The 18,992-nt window shown below is 43.7% G+C and overlaps 1 protein-coding gene across 4 annotated transcripts in view; it reads left to right on the top strand.

The window, feature by feature from the left end:
• Positions 1-592: 592 nt before the first annotated feature.
• The window catches only part of LOC134351923 (protein tweety homolog 3-like), a 218,710-nt gene continuing 200,310 nt past the window's right edge, over positions 593-18,992 (top strand). For all 4 annotated transcript variants that reach the window (XM_063058845.1, XM_063058843.1, XM_063058844.1 and 1 more), the window contains exon 1: positions 593-1,307. In XM_063058845.1, coding sequence (XP_062914915.1) covers positions 1,182-1,307 — 126 coding nt within the window. In that variant the 5' untranslated portion in view covers positions 593-1,181. The remainder of the gene's footprint in view (positions 1,308-18,992) is intronic.

Below are 18,992 nucleotides of genomic sequence, written 5' to 3'. Positions count from 1 at the left end.
TGGCCCCACAGGTACTACTTGGCCTGCTGAGTTCTTCCAGCATTAAAAAAATTATTCTTGGAAAATACCGTCTTAAATGTGGCTCAGTTTCCTCTGTATCTTGAGACCCATTCGAGAGTCTTGAGGATAAAAATCTAGCCCAACACTCTTTTAGCGGTGGTGTCCTTCAGATGAAAATATTAATTAAGGGCACTCTCTGATGGATACAAAGGATTTTATTTTCAAAAGAAAATTGCCCAGCTGCAAAGCAATAGTTTGATTGATCAACACCCGCGAAGAGGGTTATCCATGACATTCCTACCAATATTTATCCCTCTATTTCGTTATCGTCACATTGCTGCAGGCTACTGCACTGAAACTGGGTACAATGTTTCGTGCATTTTAACAGTAATTACACGACTGTGGTGCTTCATAAGCAGACAGCACACTGAACCACTCGGCTTCTCCGTCAAACACTGGTATTATACCGGTATCAAGCGAGAACAATTCGCCACGTTGGGATTCGCGGGGGCTGCAGTTCGCGCTGCGGGCACCGAGAGCTGGGCGGCGCTGTTGAGCCGCGGGCTTCACCTGGCGGCTGGGCTCGGGGACGGGGACGGGGACAGGGACAGGGAGCGGGCGGGCGGTCGCCGGGAGTCGAGGCGGGCCAGGGCGCGGCGTAAAGCCCCATCGAGTGGCTGTGTGGAGGAATACAGTCACACCCCCGAGCCGGAGGGCAGGTTACTGGCGACGGGAAGTGGTCGTGTCGGGCCGGGCGGACACCCCCACCGACTCCACCTCTTCCTTGGACCAGACCGGGCATAGTGCACACACACCGACGCCCCCGGGTCTCCAGCCGCCCCACTTTGCCCCGCCAAGCTCGGGAGAGCTCACGGACGTCGGAGAACGAAGTCGCCCCTCCTCACCGCGGTCGGGGCAGCGAGCGGAGGGGGCCGCCATCTGCTGGCCGCCCGAACGGGGGAAGAGGATCCGAGCACCTCCAGGGATTTCCACCCCACCTCCCTTTCCTCCTCCTCGGCGCCGGGAACATTCACCAGCGAGCGGGCTCTCGCACGGGGAGCGCCGGGATTTTTATTCCAGAGGGGGCCTGGTGCGCCAGGGAGAGAGTGCGGGCGAATCTGGGGATGGAGTAGGTGCCCCCCTCCCCCCTTTCTCCCACCCAGATCCCAGGCTTCAGTCTGATGGCGGCGGCGGTGAATTACTCGCCTCCCTGGTGGGTGAGCCTCCTGCACCGTCTCCCGCACATCAACCTCCAGCTGGAGGTGGTCAGCAGCGACTTCCACCCCGAGGACACCCAGTACCAGGAGGTAAGCGGGGGTAAGAGGAGAGCGGGGGGGCCTCTTGTGTTTCGTGGTTCGCGTCATATTGCATCGCGGCTCGGGCACCGTCTGCAACGAGTCAAAGTTGTTTCTCTTCACTGGAAAGCTCGATTGCAGACCCCAGCACTAGTATTCCCCAGCCCCAGCAGCGTTCTCTCTCGCTGGAAATCTGTGCATGTTTTGTGAAATGAGGGGGAAAAGGTTTGACATAACAGATGTGAAGTTCGAGGCAGCTATTTAAAGCCGCCACAAGTAATCACTGCAACTTTTTTTTATTGCCTTTGCGTGGATGCACTCGCATTTTAAGGCTGGGGGCGACTGTGCTTATGGTTACTCACACTTTATTCTGGTGGGATGCAGTACCCCTCCCCTCTACAGTGACTTAGGGGTTTGGGAAGGAAGATGCATGAGGCGGCCCAAAGGTTTTTGAGCAGGATTTGAAGTGGACGGTAGCTTAACGAGCGAATTCCATAATTTAAGTTAATTGCCTAATGGGTGAATTCTGTTGTTGGCAATGGGCTGAGTGTGTATTGACCTCGAGTGTATCGAATACTTGTACACTCCAACATTTACTCAAGAATAGATGTGATATTTGTGGGTACTCCGCGTTTTACAAATACTCTTTGAGTGAGAATATTTTTTGCTTTTGTGAATGAGACAAAAGTGATTTGAGTCATTATGGCAAATGTTGATCTCGTCTTCGCGTCCCTTTGCCCTGATTACAGCCTAGAAATGAAACAGTAGCACTCTTGTATTTCTTCCACATTGTCGTGTTACAGTTTGTATAGCAAAGGAGGAAAGTCTTTAAAAAACCTTCCCAATGCCCTTATTCAATAGATCAACGTGTGCCTTAATTAAAATACTTTGTTTTAAAACGCTATTACGGAAGGTTATGTTTCCCACAGCAAGTTAAGTTTCCCACAGCCTGGGTTGGAAACATTTGGCAATAAAAGTAGTTTTTGAATAATTGACAAGTGATCTGAATTTATCCAGTGCTTTCCGTTATTGTCTCCTCTGACAGAGCTTTAGAATCAGTGAATACTTCTGAAGTTTGTAGATATGTTACAGCCAATTTGTACGAACAGCAACATAATGATTTAGTAATGCTGATTGAAATATATATTTATAGGCTACTGGAGATAACTTGGCTCATCACAATAGTTCTATGGAATCTTTCAGATTCACTAGAGAACAAGTGAGGCATATGTCTAATATCTCATTCAAAAGTGTCACATTAGCCAGTACAGCATTACTTCAGTGAAACATTAGCATAATTTTTGTGCTCTGAATTGGGATGTAGACTTGCAATGACATGATTAAGGAAGAATGATACTAACTTAGCCCTGGCTGCAGTCTGTGATACATTGTCATATCATACTTAGGATTGGTCTTTTGTGTAGGTACTGAGTAAAGATGTTTCACATTCAGTTTTTATTTTAAGTTAATCTGGATATTACCCATCTAGATAAAGTTTTAATAAATTGTTGATGTTTATTGTCAGCTCTCAGTTTTATTCATAGAGCCATCAGGATCAACTTGGCAGTTAACCTGAACTTTGAGACTTTTCTTCTGTTCTTTGTACACAGTAGTGTTTGTGGGTATAAAATGGAACTTGTATAATTCCTGCTGCAGAATCTAAGTAGCATTTTTAAATTATAAAGACAATTATAGGAGCCCCTTATTTAAGGGAGGAACTGTGTAAAACGCCTACATCTTTTAGTTTCTGTGTTGCATAGGTGTAAAAAAACATGGTTTTAGGAAGTTTAAAGTAGTTTGTATTTTTTTAATGTAGGAGATGATTTGTGGTGAATCATGGAATGTTTAACATGAAAGGGGGATTATGTAATGAGCAGGAATTTCAGATTTCATGAGTGGAAATAGACCAACACTTTATAGAAGCCTGCACAAATTCTGACGTGTCATGTGGATGACCCTTATTTGTATGGAGTCATAAAGTCAGCGGACCCTTTTGTACAACTTGTTGAGTCTGACTAAGTTGTCAATCTGAGCTAGTCCAATTTGTCTGCTTTGGTCCACATCTCTCTAAACTTTTCGCATCCATGAACCTGTCCAAGTGCCTTTTAATTGTTAATGTACTTGTTTCAACCCTTCCTCCAGCAATTTATTCCATATAAGGATTGCCTTCTGGGTGAAAAAGTTACTCCTCTGGTTTATATTAAATCGCTTCCTCCTCATCACCTTAAATCTATGTCTTCTAGTTCTTGGTTCCCTAACCTTGTGAGCACTTACCGTAGCCCTGCCCCTTGTGATTTTATGCACCTCTGTAAGATCACCCCTCATCCTCCGACACTTCAATGAATAAAGTCATAGTCGACTCAGTCCCTCGGATCCTGGCAACATTCTCAAACCTTTGGTGCGCTCTTAGCAATGGTTGCCAGGTTGATTACATTTAGTATGGTACAAGCTTCCTGAATAAGAAGGCACAGCAGCACCTCCACTTCCTGAGGAGTTTGAGGCAGGCGAGGTACCCCCTCTGATCTTAACTGAGTTTTATAGAAGCACCATCAAGAGTGTGCTGACAAGCTGCATCTCCATCCGGTATAGGAGCAGCAGAGCGTTGGACCAGAAGTCCCGACAAAGGACTGTGAGAATCATAGGGATCTCCCAACCATCCACTGGGGACATTTATCAGGAGCGCTGTATATGCAGGGCCCGTAGTGTTACTAAGGGCCCCACTCATCCACCCAGCATCCTCTTTGACTTTCTACCATCAGGCAGGAGATGCCGATGCATAAAGACAAGAATGGTCTGGATGGGAAATAGTTTCTCCCCTCAGGCTTTCAGGGTTCTGAACTCCCTGCTGCACCGCATTCGAAGTGTCACTGGATAATTTGTACTATGCCCTAACAATATTTAATTTTTACTTTCCTAAGTTTTTGGGTGTTATCTGTACTACTGTGCTTTACATCCAGGTCTGGGGAACCGTTGTCTGATTTGGTGGTGTGCATGTATATTGTTAAATGATAATGAACTTCATTCTATACACAACAGTGAGAGTAGTGTTTTTTTGCTCCTTCATTGGTTCGCTTCACAATTCTTGAGATCATGCTCCATGTCCTCAACAATTCAGTGAGAAATTACAGGAAGTTTTGTTTTATACCTTTTAAATGTCAAAATACATTTGGGCATGCCAGAAATTTGAAATGAAAACCCTACGCTCCTCGGTGGATCAGACAGCAATATCTGCATTATCTTAGAAGAGTACATGCTTAGCTCTTTTTGTCTATTTCCAGCAGTGGTTTCTACCATGTCATCTTTGCAAAAGGAAACAGATGTGTGGTCAAATATGTGAATTACTACATATCAGATCTTTTGTGGTGTATGTGGTATGTTTAAAAAGTCATAGAATGGAATGGTTATGGCATGGATGGAGGCCAAGCAGCCTGTTGAATCTATACAGGTAATCTCTGCATAATGGTAAAGTGGCAGCAGAAATGCCCCCTTATAGAAATGTCAAAGGATTCAATAAAAATCTGAGGTATGAAATAAGAATATGTTGTCACAGAACTTGGTGGGGAGTGGGTGGGATCTCTAGATAAACATTTTTAAAGTTTGTGCTACTTAACACATGGGCAGGATAGGTATTTCTGTGTTACAGAAGACCGCTGTATAGATGATTTTCTAGGAACGTAGGCCACCCCCTCCCCCAATCTCCCACAGTAATACCTCGCAAGGGACTGCTCATGCTGCAATCTCAAGCAGCCCTCCGTAGGTGCTGCCTGACCTCCGGTGTTGTGTGTTCCTCCAGCGGTTTGCGTGTTGCTTCCTATTTGTCTGTGTGTGCTGCGCGAATTGTTTTTGCTGCTTCTGCTTCTGTTTTATCTAAGCGTAGAGATATGATGTGCGGAAGAGGCTAAACGCTGTCTGCCAGTTGCACTTTGGGGAACTGTCTGATTCTTTACTTATCACATGTTTTAGCCCACCCCTGCACTATGTAAATCTATTCTGTGCCTTACTTCCTGTGTCTTGACACCTTCCTTCTGTCTACTAGTTAGCTGTTTACACTTCTCATGGCTTCCTTTTCCCTTGTTTGAGGGCAGTGACCCTGCAGTATTTTGCTGGTCCTCTGTTTGCAGATGAGCCCACAAGCTGATACCCTTCTTTTTCCATATGGTTGCTTTGTACTCACTATTAATTTGGAAAGGGAAATGAAATTAGAGCTGGGGAAGTGCTTGTCTGATTTTTTTTTTGTTTGCTCTGTTCTGTTGCATAACGGAGGCAAGTGATTATTTCTGATTGTCAATAAAAAAGCATGATTAATTTTGAAAAATTGGGCGCATATGGGTATTAGGGTTGCTTCTCTACTATTAAACTGGAAGTTTTTGTTTATAGATTGCAAATGAAAAGCTACAATAAGAATTTATGAGCTTATTATGATCTCCATCTTGTACAATTATTTCTACTTCTAAAATATTTCGCAGTTTTTGAATATCTTCAGCTTAATGATTTAAAAAAAAATAAATGGGTTGGAAAGATAGTAGAAACTAGAGAAAGTGAACTACTGGAGTGGTACAGATTGTCCAGTTTGGCTGCATCCTGTGAAATTGGATGCACGCTTGTGTTGAGAGAAAATAATATAAATTCATGTTTCATAGGTTGCGTGCTCGAGCAAGAGGCTGACTTTCAAACACAATCTCAAGTAATCAACAAAGACAAAACTTTTCATGTAGTTAATTTGGTGATAAAGTTGAAGAACCACAGAATAAAATATATTAAAATCATTATCGACTGTGGCAAATTGTGCACTGAGTATATCTTTTAAGACCTATCAGCACCATCTGTAGGACTTAAGCATCAAGTGCCTATATCTAATCTTTGCATTCTCATTCTATTGAATTTAGTATAGCACTAGATCTTGCTGAGGTTTGACATGTAATGGGGTCTGGTGGTTATTAGATTGACCCTGCATGCTTCAGCTTAAATAAATTTGCACATCAAATTGCTGAAAGTGCAAGCTGGTTATGTTGAGGAAGACAACATCTAAGATCTAAATGAAAAGGGTGACTATTGAGGATCTCTATAACCAATGGGTTTTGACATGGACAATAATTTCACACATGGAAAGAAGGATTCATTTAAGTTTTATCACTCGGGAATGAAGTTTGCTGTTGAATGCTTATTTCATTGTCTTTGTGCTTAATTGATATATGCAACATTTATCTTAACTAGACATTGCACTAACAACAGTCTTTAAAGGAAGTGATTTATTGTAAGCTCCAATTGAAGGCATTGGTATACAGTCAGCCCTCCTTATCCGCGAGTTCTGCATGTGCGATTTCAACCAACCGCGAATCAAGAAAACCCGGAAATGCTCTTCCAGCACTTGTTCTTCGAACATGTACAGACTTTTTTTTTTCTTCATTATTCCCTAAACAATGCAGTATTGCAACTATTTTTCATAGCATTTTTATTGTATTAGGTATTATAAGTAATCCGGAGATGATTTAAAGTATACGGGAGGATGTGTGTAGGTTATCGTGGATCGGGATCCAAAAAAAAGGAAGTTCTCTTACTAAGTAAGTCGGAACAGGTACATCTGGTATTATTTAGCGTCAGTTAGTCAAACGTTTGTCTTAGTATATAGTATATATTTTACCTTTCTATGCGTATAAAATACTTAAGAAACGTATGTTTCAGCGCCGGGCTCGGGAGCAGAAATTCCCGAGTTCGATCCAGTGACAGATCGCTCCTGAGCGCACTGTCCATCCCTGCCGGGTTGATGTGGAAGATCAAAAACCCAAAACCCCAAAACCCAATAATTAAACCACTGCGTTGCTGCGTAATAGTTGCTTTAATCAGGCAGGGCCTTTCTCATTTTGTCCTTTAAAATTGTTCTGATCGTTGACCGACTTTAGCCTAATGCTTTTCCAGTGACCGATGGCGTTTTACCTCTTTCTGATTGCTTTATTATTTCCACTTTATTTTAAATCGCAATCGTGATTATTTTTGTGAACAGAAACACTGCGGATTCAGAGCTCCACTGCCTGGTCCTAATGCCCACCTCACTGAGACGGGTTAAATAAGGTCCGGGGTTCCGCTGGGTCCTAAGGTCCATCGCATTGAGACAGGTTGAATAAAGGACTTGAGCATCCGCATTTTTTGGTATCCACAAGGGGTCCTGGAACCAATCCCTTGCGGATAAGGAGGACCATCTGTATTTCTATTGGTGATAAAGGTTTGCAAGATTTGTAGAAATGTGGCATTTGAGGTGAGCTATTTGATGGAATATTTAAGTAAGATAAGACCATAACACGTAGGAGCAGAATTAGATCATTCAGCCCATTGAGTCTGTGCCATCATTTTATCATGGCTTATTTATTTAACCTTTCAACCCCATTCTCCTGCCTTCCCCCCCATAACCTTTGATGCCTATACAATTGGGAGCCTGTCAACTTCTGCTTCAAATATACCCAATGATTTGGCCTCCAGAGCTGCCTGCAACAATGTATTCCACACATTCTCCGCACTCTAGCTAAGAAATTCCTCCTTGTCTCTGTTCTAAAGGGATGTCCTTCTACTGAGGCTGTACCTTCTGGTCCTAAACTCTCCCACTATTGAAAACTATTCTCTATTTTCACTTTATTCAGACCTTTCAGTATTTGGTAGGTTTCAATGAGGTTTCCCTGCCTCCATTCTTCTAAACTCCAGTGAGTACAGGCCCAGAGCCATCAAATGTTCTTTATACATCAACCCTTTCATTCCTGGTATCATTCTCGTGGATCTTCCCTGGACCCTCTCCTATGCCAACATGTCCTTTTTTTTGATATGGTACCAAAAACTGCTCATAATATTCCAGATGTGGTCTTCTCTTATAAAGCCTCGCCATTACCCACTTGCCTTTATATTTTAGTCCCCTTGAACTAATGCATTTGCAGTCCTTATTACTGCCTCAATCACAAATTAACCTTTAGGAAATCCTGCACTAGGACTAGTCCCTTTTGCGCTCCAATTTCTGAATTTGCTCCCCAATTAGAAAAAAAGTCTACCCCTTTAATTTCTTCTACTAAAGTGCATAACCACATGCTTCCCTATGTGTATTCCATCTGGCACTTCACCCATTCTCTTCATCTGTCTGAAGTCTGGTGGTCAGAGTCCAGATTGGAGTAGTCTGTAGTCAAAGGGCAGCAATGCCCTGGACTTTGTCAGCAGGCGCTGATGATGAAGACCAGTCATTCCTGTGATCAAGGACCATCGTTGACAGACTCCAAGGATGAGGGCAGTTGACGGCGCCTCCCCCAGTCAGCAAGTTCTGGCGTTGGAGGTCCATTCAAGTCCAGGCCAGGTAGTCAAAGCGCCAGGGTCATGTCCAGAAGTTGGAGGCCTGATGTCTGAGAGTTCGGAGCCAAAAAAAAAACTCCAGAGGCAAACTGTCCTGGGGTTTGAGGTCTGTCTTTGTGTTTTGGGTGGCTGAGAAAAGGGCTTGTTTTGCCATTGTTGCATTGTTCTGCTGAACATTGTGGGTATGTTTTGTTAGCGCCCGAATGTGGCCTGCCCCATTACATCCTTGTGTTGGAGTGGTTGTAACGCAAATGATGCATTTCACTGTATGTTTCATTGTGTGTAAATCAATGAATTTGAATCTGAATGTCCTGACCTGGGTACCAGACAGGTGACACAGCCTGCGGGGCTCTACTGCTCTGGCCCATAGTGTATTGAACCAAATCAAATGCCAGTCAATTTAAACATCTTCTAATTGACTGTGTGTGTGTATCAAAAAGATTGCATGCAAGTCTAATGTGATCATTGGCACTTTATAATTTTTTTTCATTACAGCCTACTTAGTTAAAAAATCAGCAGTTTTTATCTGCTTTAAAAATCTCACTCTTGTTCTTTTGACAGATCAGTTTTGGCCTTGAGCAGTGGAAGAAACAAAACTTGATTTCTTTCTCTGGTAGCAATTGTAAGAATATTATCGGGCTCTCTCTTATCCAAGTGAAATGTGTGTACTTGATAGTTGCTGTGCAAACTGGTTTTTATTCTGTAGGTGTAGTACATGTGATGTATTGTATAAGACTACGAGCTATAATGGGTGAAATGTGATGTTCTTTTATGTGTTCTGCCTTCCAGTTTGCCTGTGTATTACCCTGAGCTTTAAGAATCATCAAGAGTGAAACTGTTTTTTAAAAAAGTTAATTTGAAATGAGTGTGTGTGTGTGTGTATATGTATATATATACATACACACACACACATACATTTTCCACCCAGTTGAACGTAATCATTGGTTTGAAATGTAATTTGCACTCGTGGCTGACAAGGGAAATTAGGGATAGTATCAATTCCAAAGAAGAAGCATACAAATTAGCCAGTAAAAGTGGCTCACCTGAGGACTGGGAGAAATTCAGAGTTCAGTAGAGGAGGACAAAGGGCTTAATTAGGAAGGGGAAAAAAGATTATGAGAGAAAACTGGCAGGGAACATAAAAACTGACTGTAAAAGCTTTTATAGATATGTGAAAAGAAAAAGATTGGTTAAGACAAATGTAGGGCCCCTACAGACAGAAACAGGTGAATTGATCATGGGGAACAAGGACATGGCAGACCAATTGAATAATTACTTTGGTTCTGTCTTCACTAAGGAGGACATAAATAATCTTCCGGAAATAGTAGGGGGCAGAGGGTCCAGTGAGATGGAGGAACTGAGGGAAATACATGTTAGTAGGGAAGTGGTGTTAGGTAAATTGAAGGGATTAAAGGCAGATAAATCCCCAGGGCCAGGTGGTCTGCATCCCAGAGTGCTTAAGGAAGTAGCCCAAGAAATAATGGATGCATTAGTAATAATTTTTCAAAACTCTTTAGATTCTGGACGGACTAGTTCCTGAGGATTGGAGGGTGGCTAATGTAACCCCACTTTTTAAAAATGGAGGGAGAGAGAAACCAGGGAATTATAGACCGGTTAGCCTAACATCGGTGGTGGGGAAACTGCTGGAGTCAGTTATCAAAGATGTGATAACAGCACATTTGGAAAGTGGTGAAATCATTGGACAAAGCCAGCATGGATTTGTGAAAGGAAAATCATGTCTGACGAATCTCATAGAATTTTTTGAGGATGTAACTAGTAGAGTGGATAGGGGAGAACCAGTGGATGTGGTATATTTGGAATTTCAAATGGCTTTTGACAAGGTCCCACACAGGAGATTAGTGTGCAAACTTAAAGCACACGGTATTGGGGGTAAGGTATTGATGTGGATAGAGAATTGGTTGGCAGACAGGAAGCAAAGAGTGGGAATAAACGGGACCTTTTCAGAATGGCAGGCAGTGACTAGTGGGGTACCGCAAGGCTCAGTGCTGGGACCCCAGTTGTTTACAATATATATTAATGACTTGGATGAGGGAATTAAATGCAGCATCTCCAAGTTTGCAGATGACACGAAGCTGGGTGGCAGTGTTAGCTGTGAGGAGGATGCTAAGAGGATGCAGGGTGACTTGGATAGGCTAGGTGAGTGGGCAAATTCATGGCAGATGCAATTTAATGTGGATAAATGTGAAGTTATCCACTTTGGTGGCAAAAACAGGAAAACAGATTATTATCTGAATGGTGGCCGATTAGGAAAAGGGGAGGTGCAACAAGACCTGGGTGTCATTATACACCAGTCATTGAAAATGGGCATGCAGGTACAGCAGGCGGTGAAAATGGCAAATGGTATGCTGGCATTTATAGCGAGAGGATTCGAGTACAGGAGCAGGGAGGTACTACTGCAGTTGTACAAAGCCTTGGTGAGACCACACCTGGAGTATTGTGTGCAGTTTTGGTCCCCTAATCTGAGGAAAGACATCCTTGCCATAGAGGGAGTACAAAGAAGGTTCACCAGATTGATTCCTGGGATGGCAGGACTTTCATATGATGAAAGACTAGATGAACTAGGCTTATACTCATTAGAATTTAGAAGATTGATGGGGGATCTGATTGAAACGTATAAAATCCTAAAGGGATTGGACAGGCTAGACGCAGGAAGATTGTTCCCGATGTTGGGGAAGTCCAGTTTGAGGATAAATGGGAAGCCTTTTAGGACCGAGATTAGGAAAAACTTCTTCACACAGAGAGTGGTGAATCTGTGGAATTCTCTGCCACAGGAAACAGTTGAGGCCAGTTCATTGGCTATATTTAAGAGGGAGTTAGATATGGCCCTTGTGGCTACGGGGATCAGGGGGTATGGAGGGAAGGCTGGTACAGGGTTCTGAGTTGGATGATCAGCCATGATCATACTGAATGGCGGTGCAGGCTCGAAGGGCCAAATGGCCTACTCCTGCACCTATTTTCTATGTTTTCTATGTAATAAGTGTTATGAATCAACACACACAAAATGCTGGTGGAATTCAGCAGGTCAAGCAACATCAGTGAAAAAGAAGAAACAGTTAACACTTCGGGTCAAGACCATAGGTGCTGCCTGACCCTAGTTCCGTCAGCATTTTGTGATTGTTCCTCTGGATTACCAGCATCTGCACTTTCTCGTGTTAATGCCTGCTTCTACCTAGTGGCCCTTCCCTCACCCCTCCCCCTCTTAGTACTGGCCATCGTATCTCTCCAATCTCATCCTTGATGCAGGATCTTGACAATTCCTCTCCTTCCCATTTTTCTAGGTACATGAATATGCCTTTTGTCCAGTCAGAAGGTGTTAATTGAAATAATACTTTTTTTTTCTCCCAATGGTTTTTAGCTGTAAATGTAAATGAAGGATTTTGTCCTGTATTCCAGGAAGTTTTATTGATATTTCTAGTAGTTGTTTAGACTGGGCAGTGTTGCATAGTAGCCAGAATCCTTGTTATCCTTTTGAGAAATATAAATATTGATGCTTCTGTTATATTGTCCAATTTTCTGTTGTCATGGAGTTTAAAATTTTGTTCATCCATTATAAATTTTAAATTTAGGAAGTAGTTGTATGGAATAGAAATTGGAGATACATTTTTAAGACTGAGAAAGCTGGAAGTCAAAGTGGCATCTCAAGGTCTTAACTCTGAAGACTATTTTGAATATGTGGAAACATTCAACATGGAACATATAAATCTACAGCACATTACAGGCCCTTCGGTCCACAATGCTGTGCTGACCATGTAACCTACTCTAGAAACTGCCTAGAATTTCCCTACCACATAGCCCTCTATTTTTCTAAGCTCCATGTACCTATCTAAGAGTCTCTTAAAAGACCTTACTGTATCCGCCACTACCACCGTCGCTGGCAATGCATTCCGTGCACTCGCACTCTGTGTATGATAAAACGTGCCTCTGACAACCTCCTTGTACCTACTCCCAGGCACCTTAAAACTATGCCCCTTCATGTTAGCCATTTCAGCCCTGGGAAAAAGCCTTTGGCTATCCACATGATCAATGCCTCTCGTCATACTGTATGCCTCTCATCATCTTGTACACCTCTATCAGGTCACCTCTCATTCTCTGTCACTCCAGGGAGAAAAGGCCAAGTTCACTCAACCTATTTTCTTAAGGAATGCTCTCCAATCCAGGCAACATTCTTCTAACTCTCTTCCGCACTCTTTCTATAGCACCCTCATCTTTCCTGTAGTGAGGTGACAAGAACTGAATACAGTACTCCAAATGGGATCTAAATAAGTTCTTGTATAGCTTTAACATTACCTCTTGGCTCCTGAACTCAATTCCACAGTTTATGAAGGCCATCACACCATATGCCTTCTTAACAGTACTGTCAACCTGTGCAGCAGCTTTGAGCGTCCTGTGTACACGGACCCCAAGATCTTGCTGATCCTCCACACTGCCAATAGTCTTATCATTAATATTATATTTTCTCTTCAAATTTGATCTTGTGAAATGAACCACTTCACTCTTATCTGGGCTGAAATCCATCTGTCACTTCTCAGCCCAGTTCTGGGTTCTATCGATGTCCCACTGTAACCTCTGACAATCCTCCACACTATCCACAACACCCCCAACTTTTGTGTCATCAGCAAACTTATTAACCCATCCTTCTACTTCCTCATCCAGGTCATTTATAAAAATCACAAAGAGGAGGGGTCACAGCAGATCCCTGCGGAGCACCGCTGGTCACCATCCTCCGAGCAAAATACAACCACCCTTTGCCTTCTGTGGGCAAGCTATTCTGGATCCACAAAGCAAGGTTTCCTTTGATCCTATGCCTCCTTACTTTCTGAATGAGCCTTGTATGGGGAACCTTTTCAAATACCTTACTGAAATCCATATGCACTAAATCTACTGCTGTACCTGCATCAATGTGGTTTGTTACATCCTCAAAGAATTCAGTCAGGCTCGTGAGGCACGACTTGCCCTTGACAAAGCCATGCTGACTATCCCCAATCAGATGATGTCTCTCCAAATGCTCATAAATCCTACCTCTCAGGATCTTCTCCAACAACTTGCCCACCACTGAAGGAAGACTCACTGGTCCATAATTTTCTGGGTTATCTCTACTCCCTTTCTTGAACAATATTCAGTTCAATTACTTGTTTTGTTCAGAGTTCAAAAATAAATAGATAGGTAAAAGAGGATAAACAATGACGCGATGAGATCTGCAGATGCTGGAAATTCAAGCAACACAAACAAAAAAAAATGCTGGTGAACGCAGCAGACCAGGCAGCATTTATAGGAAGAGGTACAGTCGACTTTCCGGGCCGGGACCCTTCGTCAGGACTAACTGAAAGAAGAGTGTCATCTTTGGGGATTTAACAGTTTATTCAAAGAAAGACTGAAGTAAAATTGCTATTAATTGCTCTTCTGTAGATCTTGACTATTAACAGAATTCGGTTTAATATCACCATATGTTGTGAAATTTTTAACTTTACGGCGGCAGTACAATGCAATACATGATAAATATTGAGGGGGGATAAACTGAATTACATTAAATCTATGTCTATTAAATAGTTAAATTAAAGTAAGTGGTGCTAAAAAAAACCCCAGAAATAAAGTAGTGACATAGTGTTCGTAGGTTCATTGTCCATTTAGTAATTGGATGGCAGAGGGAAGAAGCAGTTCCTGGATCGCTGAGTGTGTGTGTTCTGGCTTCTGTACTTCATTCCTGATGGTAACAATGAGAAGAGGGCATGTCCTGGGTGGTGGGGGTCCTCCGTGATGGACACCACCTTCCTGAGGCACCGCTCCTTGAAGTTGTCTTGGATACTGTGGAGGCTGGTGTCCATGGTGGAGCTGGCTGACTTTACAATTTTTTTGCACCTTGCTTCATTCCTGTGCAGTAGTCTCTGCCGCCATACCAGACGGTGATGCAGAATGCTCTCCACAGTGCATTTGTAGAAGTTTTTGCCAAATCTCCTCAAGCTTCTAATGAAGTATAGCCACTGTCCGCCTTCTTTGTAGCTGCATCAATATGTTTTGTCCAGGTTAGGTCCTCAGAGATGTAGACACCCAGGAGCTAGAAATTGCTCACTCTCTCCACTTCTGATCCCTCTGAGAAGATTTATTTGTGTTCCATCATCTTACCCTACCTGAAGTCCACAACCTCTCTCTGGTCTTGTTGAGAGCAAGGTTGTTGCTGTGCCACCACTCAAATAGCTGGTGTTTCTCACTCCTGTATGCCCTTTCGTCACCATCTGAAATTCTGCCATCAATGATTGTATCATTTGCAAATTTATAGATTTTAAATTTATAAATTTGAGCTATGGCTAGCCACACCACACAAGGGTGTAGAGAGAGCAGAGCAGTGGGCTGTACACACCTCTGTGGTCTGCTGAGGGTGAATGTTCTGCACTTCTGTGTTACACCTCTTCTGCCCAATCTTCACTCCCGCCAGTAACTTTGAGATATTAAAATAAATAGCTGTGCTGGCAGCTTGTGCCATTGTTAGCAGTTTGTCTCCTTTAGCCTGACATATTCATATTAGCTCCAGGATTTTCCAGGATTTATTGCTTCTGTCAAAGCCATTCCTGATGTTTTTTTAAAAAAAGGTTGTAATAACTATATAGTGGAAACATTTCTAGCTCTAGGAACAGAGGTACACATTTTCTTTGAGCAGATAGTCAAACTGCTTCTTCTCAAAGGTATTTTTTAATCTATCTAATTTAGTCTGCTCAGGGTCTGATTACATGCTTTTGGTAAAGGTGCATATTTAATAAGGTCATTAAATTTAATTTATGTGCAGCTAGCTACTACAATATTTACATTATACGTAATTTAGGTGAATTGAGAAAATCATTATTGATTGATGGAATTGAGGGAAGATGAGCATCTTTGAGGAAATTTCAGTGAAGATATAGCTTGACAAAGTTTAATGGAGGAGTCCAGAGCCTCTCCTTGTGCAGGTTGGAGATGCCAAATAGTCAGAATTGTGCACAACTACCACTAACATATCACCAGTAGAACCACAGGGGAACCTGTTATACCACCAACAAGAATGCTTACCGTGCCCTTCCACGCCCACACTTTCTATAATCTGATCTCTTGGCTGTACTTCTACTCCCTGCATGTAGGCAAAAAATGTAGCACCAGTGTTGAGGACCAGAAATATCTGGTCTGTTCAGGGGAAGTGGGGGATCGCTTACAGGACTCATTTGAGTCAGTGGACTGGACATTACTCAGCGATTCCTCTTTGAATATGATTGAATACACCACAGTTATTACTGACTACACCAAGCTCTGTGTGGATGAGTGTGTGCTTTCGAAAACATACAGACGTACCCAAACCAAAAGCCGCAGATGAACCAGGAGATTTGTAGTCTGCTGAGCGCTAGATTAGTGGCATTTAAGACAGGTGATCCAGATCTATACAAGAAGCAGAGGTACAACATACGGAAGGCTATTTTAAGAGCGAGAAAACACTTCTGTTTGAAGTTAGAGACTGAATTGAATGCTCCTCAGCTCTGGCAGGGTGGCATTACTTCCTACAAGACAAAACCTAAAAACATGGACGGTCGTGCTGCTTCACTCCCAGATGAGCTCAGTGTCTTTTATCCATGCTTTGAAAGGGAGAATAAAACTACACCTCTGCGAATCCCTGCAGCATCTGGTGACCCATGCTCTCTGTCCGAGGCCAATGACAGAACATCTTTGAGGGTGAAGCCTTGCAAGGCACCAGTCCCTATTGGCTTACCTGGTAGGGCACTGAAAACCTGTGCCAACCAACTGGAGGGAGTGTTCGAGGACATCTTCAATCACTCACTGCTGCATTTGGATACCATTGTCCAAGAAGTGCAGGCTGAGCTGCCTCAGTGACTATTGCCCAGTTGCACTCGTATCTGTAGTGATAATATTCTTTTGAGAGGTTGGTCATGGCTGGAACCAACTCCTGTCAATTTGGACCCACTGCAAATTGCCTACTGCCTCAATAATTTTACAGTGGATGCAATCCCACTGGCTCTCTACTTGGCCTTGGATCATCTGGACAATAGCAATATCTATGTCAGGCTGCTCTTTATTGATGACAGCTCAGCATTCAACAACATCATACCCTCAGTTAGTGCAGATTGGAAATAACATCTCTGCCTTGGCACCTCAAAGATGTGCGCTTAGCTCATGCTCTACTCTCTCTACACCCACAACAGTGTGGCTAGGCACAGCTCAAGCGCCATCAATAAACTTGCCAGTGACGCAACTGTTCTTGGCAGGATAGCAGGTAGTGACGTGGAGGCTAAGAGGAATGAGACAGCTTAGCTGGTTGAGTGGTGTCGAAATAACCGTACAGTCAATGTCAATAAGAGCAAAGAATTGAATGTGGACACTGGAAGGGGAAGTTAAGAGAACACAAACCTGTTCTCATTGAGAGATCATCAGTGGAAAGGTGAGCAGTTTCAAGTTCATGGTTGTCAACATCTCGGAAGGTCTGTCCTGGACCCAACATATTGATACAATTACAAAGAAGGCATGGCAGCAGCTATGTTTCATTGGGAGTTTGAGGAGACCTGGTATGTCACCAAAGACTGTCAAATTTCTGCACAGAGCATTCCATCTGGTTGCATCACCATCTGTTATGGAGGGGTCACCAGACAAAATTGGGGAAAAATACCACAGAAAGTTGCAAACTCAACCAGCTCCATCATTGACACTATCTCCTCAGCATCGAGGATATCTCCAAAATGCCACCTCTTTCACTAACAACCCTTGTTACCCAGGACTTGCCCTCTTATTGCTACCATCAAGAAGGAGGTATCAGAGCCTGAAGACACCTCTCAATTTTATAGGACCAGCTGTGTGGATACATCTACTGATGCTTCTGATGGACACATCCTCAGTGATGTTCTTGCCTTGGAATCATCAGGTGTTTCGGGTTTTTCAACATCATACTCCCTCCTCCAGGTGACCCAGCCGGGGCTGATCAGACCCCAGCTTGTGTCCAGATGGCTAGCTACTTATGACTCCATGGCTCCCCTCTTTTGAGCCACAGCCATCTTGAGGCCCTCTCTGCCGCATCGGTGGTACTGCGGATGGCTCTCCTCTTCCTGTCTCTTTCGATGTCCAAATTGCTGAAGGCTCTGGCTAAAGAACGGGCTACGAATCCCCTACAACCAACCTCCACTGGGAGACACCTCGCTCTCCATCCAGCCTGCTGACAGTTGCTGACCAGTCCTGCGTACTTGGAGAGCTTCCTTTCAAAGACCTCTTCCAAGTGATTTTCCCATGGGACGTCAGCTCCAGCGGCACCACTTGCTTAGTAGACTCAGACACCAGAACAGTTTCTGGTCGCAGGGTGGTGGCTGTGATACGGTTGGGGAACTTCAGCTGCCGTTAGAGGTCCACCAACAGTTGCCAGTCCCTTGTAGAGGTCAGGATGCCTGCAGATGTACTTTTGGCAGATATTGGCTGCTCCCCAGCTCTGTCAAAGGCAATGGTCTGCTTGGAGGGTTGGGACTGCTTCGCCCACACATCTCCTGCGCTGATGGCTTCAGAGATGGTCTTCAGGACCTGATCATGCCTCCATCGGTACCGTCCCTCATCAAGTGCCCTTGCACAGCCGTTGAGGATGTGCTCCAGGGTTCCTCGCTTGGAGCACAGTGGGCACGCCGATGACTCTTGTCTTGCCCCATATGTGCAGGTTTGATGGGCTTGGAAGCACATCGTACACTGCCTGGATGAGAAATTGGATGCGCTGTGGTTCAGCCTTCCAAAGATCAGCCCAGCTCACTTTCTTCTCAACCGCATTCTCCCATCTTGACCAAGCTCCCTGTTGCTTCATTCCCACCGCCTTGCAGGTTCTCGTCTCCTCCACTACTGCTCTCACTTCCTCCTGAACTAGACGACGCCTTTCCTTCCCTCTGGTGTCCATTTGGGGAGTTGGAAAGGATCCTAGCCCAGCTTGGCCTCATTTGACCACTGCCACCAGCTTCCTGTGACGCAGCCTTGCCTCTACTTCCTGAACAGCTTCCTCTGCCCTCCACTTCCTGCCAGTACTTACTTGGATCCCTGCTCTAGCCACCTTCGGGTCACTTGAGTCCCTATACTGTAGCACTTCTCTGGCTCTTGTTACCTTGAATTCTTCCTCCAAGGATTTGAAGGACAATTGCAGTTGTTGTGGTGTCCATAGAGTGTGATGCCCTTGCGCAGCCTTGCGTAACCAGATTCTTCCCCACCGCCATCAGATTTCTGAACGAAGTATGACCCATGTACATTACCTCATTTTTTTTCCTTTTGTTCTTTTTTTGCACTACTTGTTTAATTTATTTTGAAATATATATTTCTTATTGTAATTTAGTTTTTATGTATTGCAATGTACTGCTGCCACAT

This window comes from Mobula hypostoma, chromosome 9 (assembly GCF_963921235.1).
Source record: "Mobula hypostoma chromosome 9, sMobHyp1.1, whole genome shotgun sequence".
Lineage (NCBI taxonomy): Eukaryota > Metazoa > Chordata > Chondrichthyes > Myliobatiformes > Myliobatidae > Mobula > Mobula hypostoma.
The sequence above is the reverse complement of the archived record's forward strand: the minus strand, read 5'-3'. Positions and strand labels throughout refer to the sequence as shown.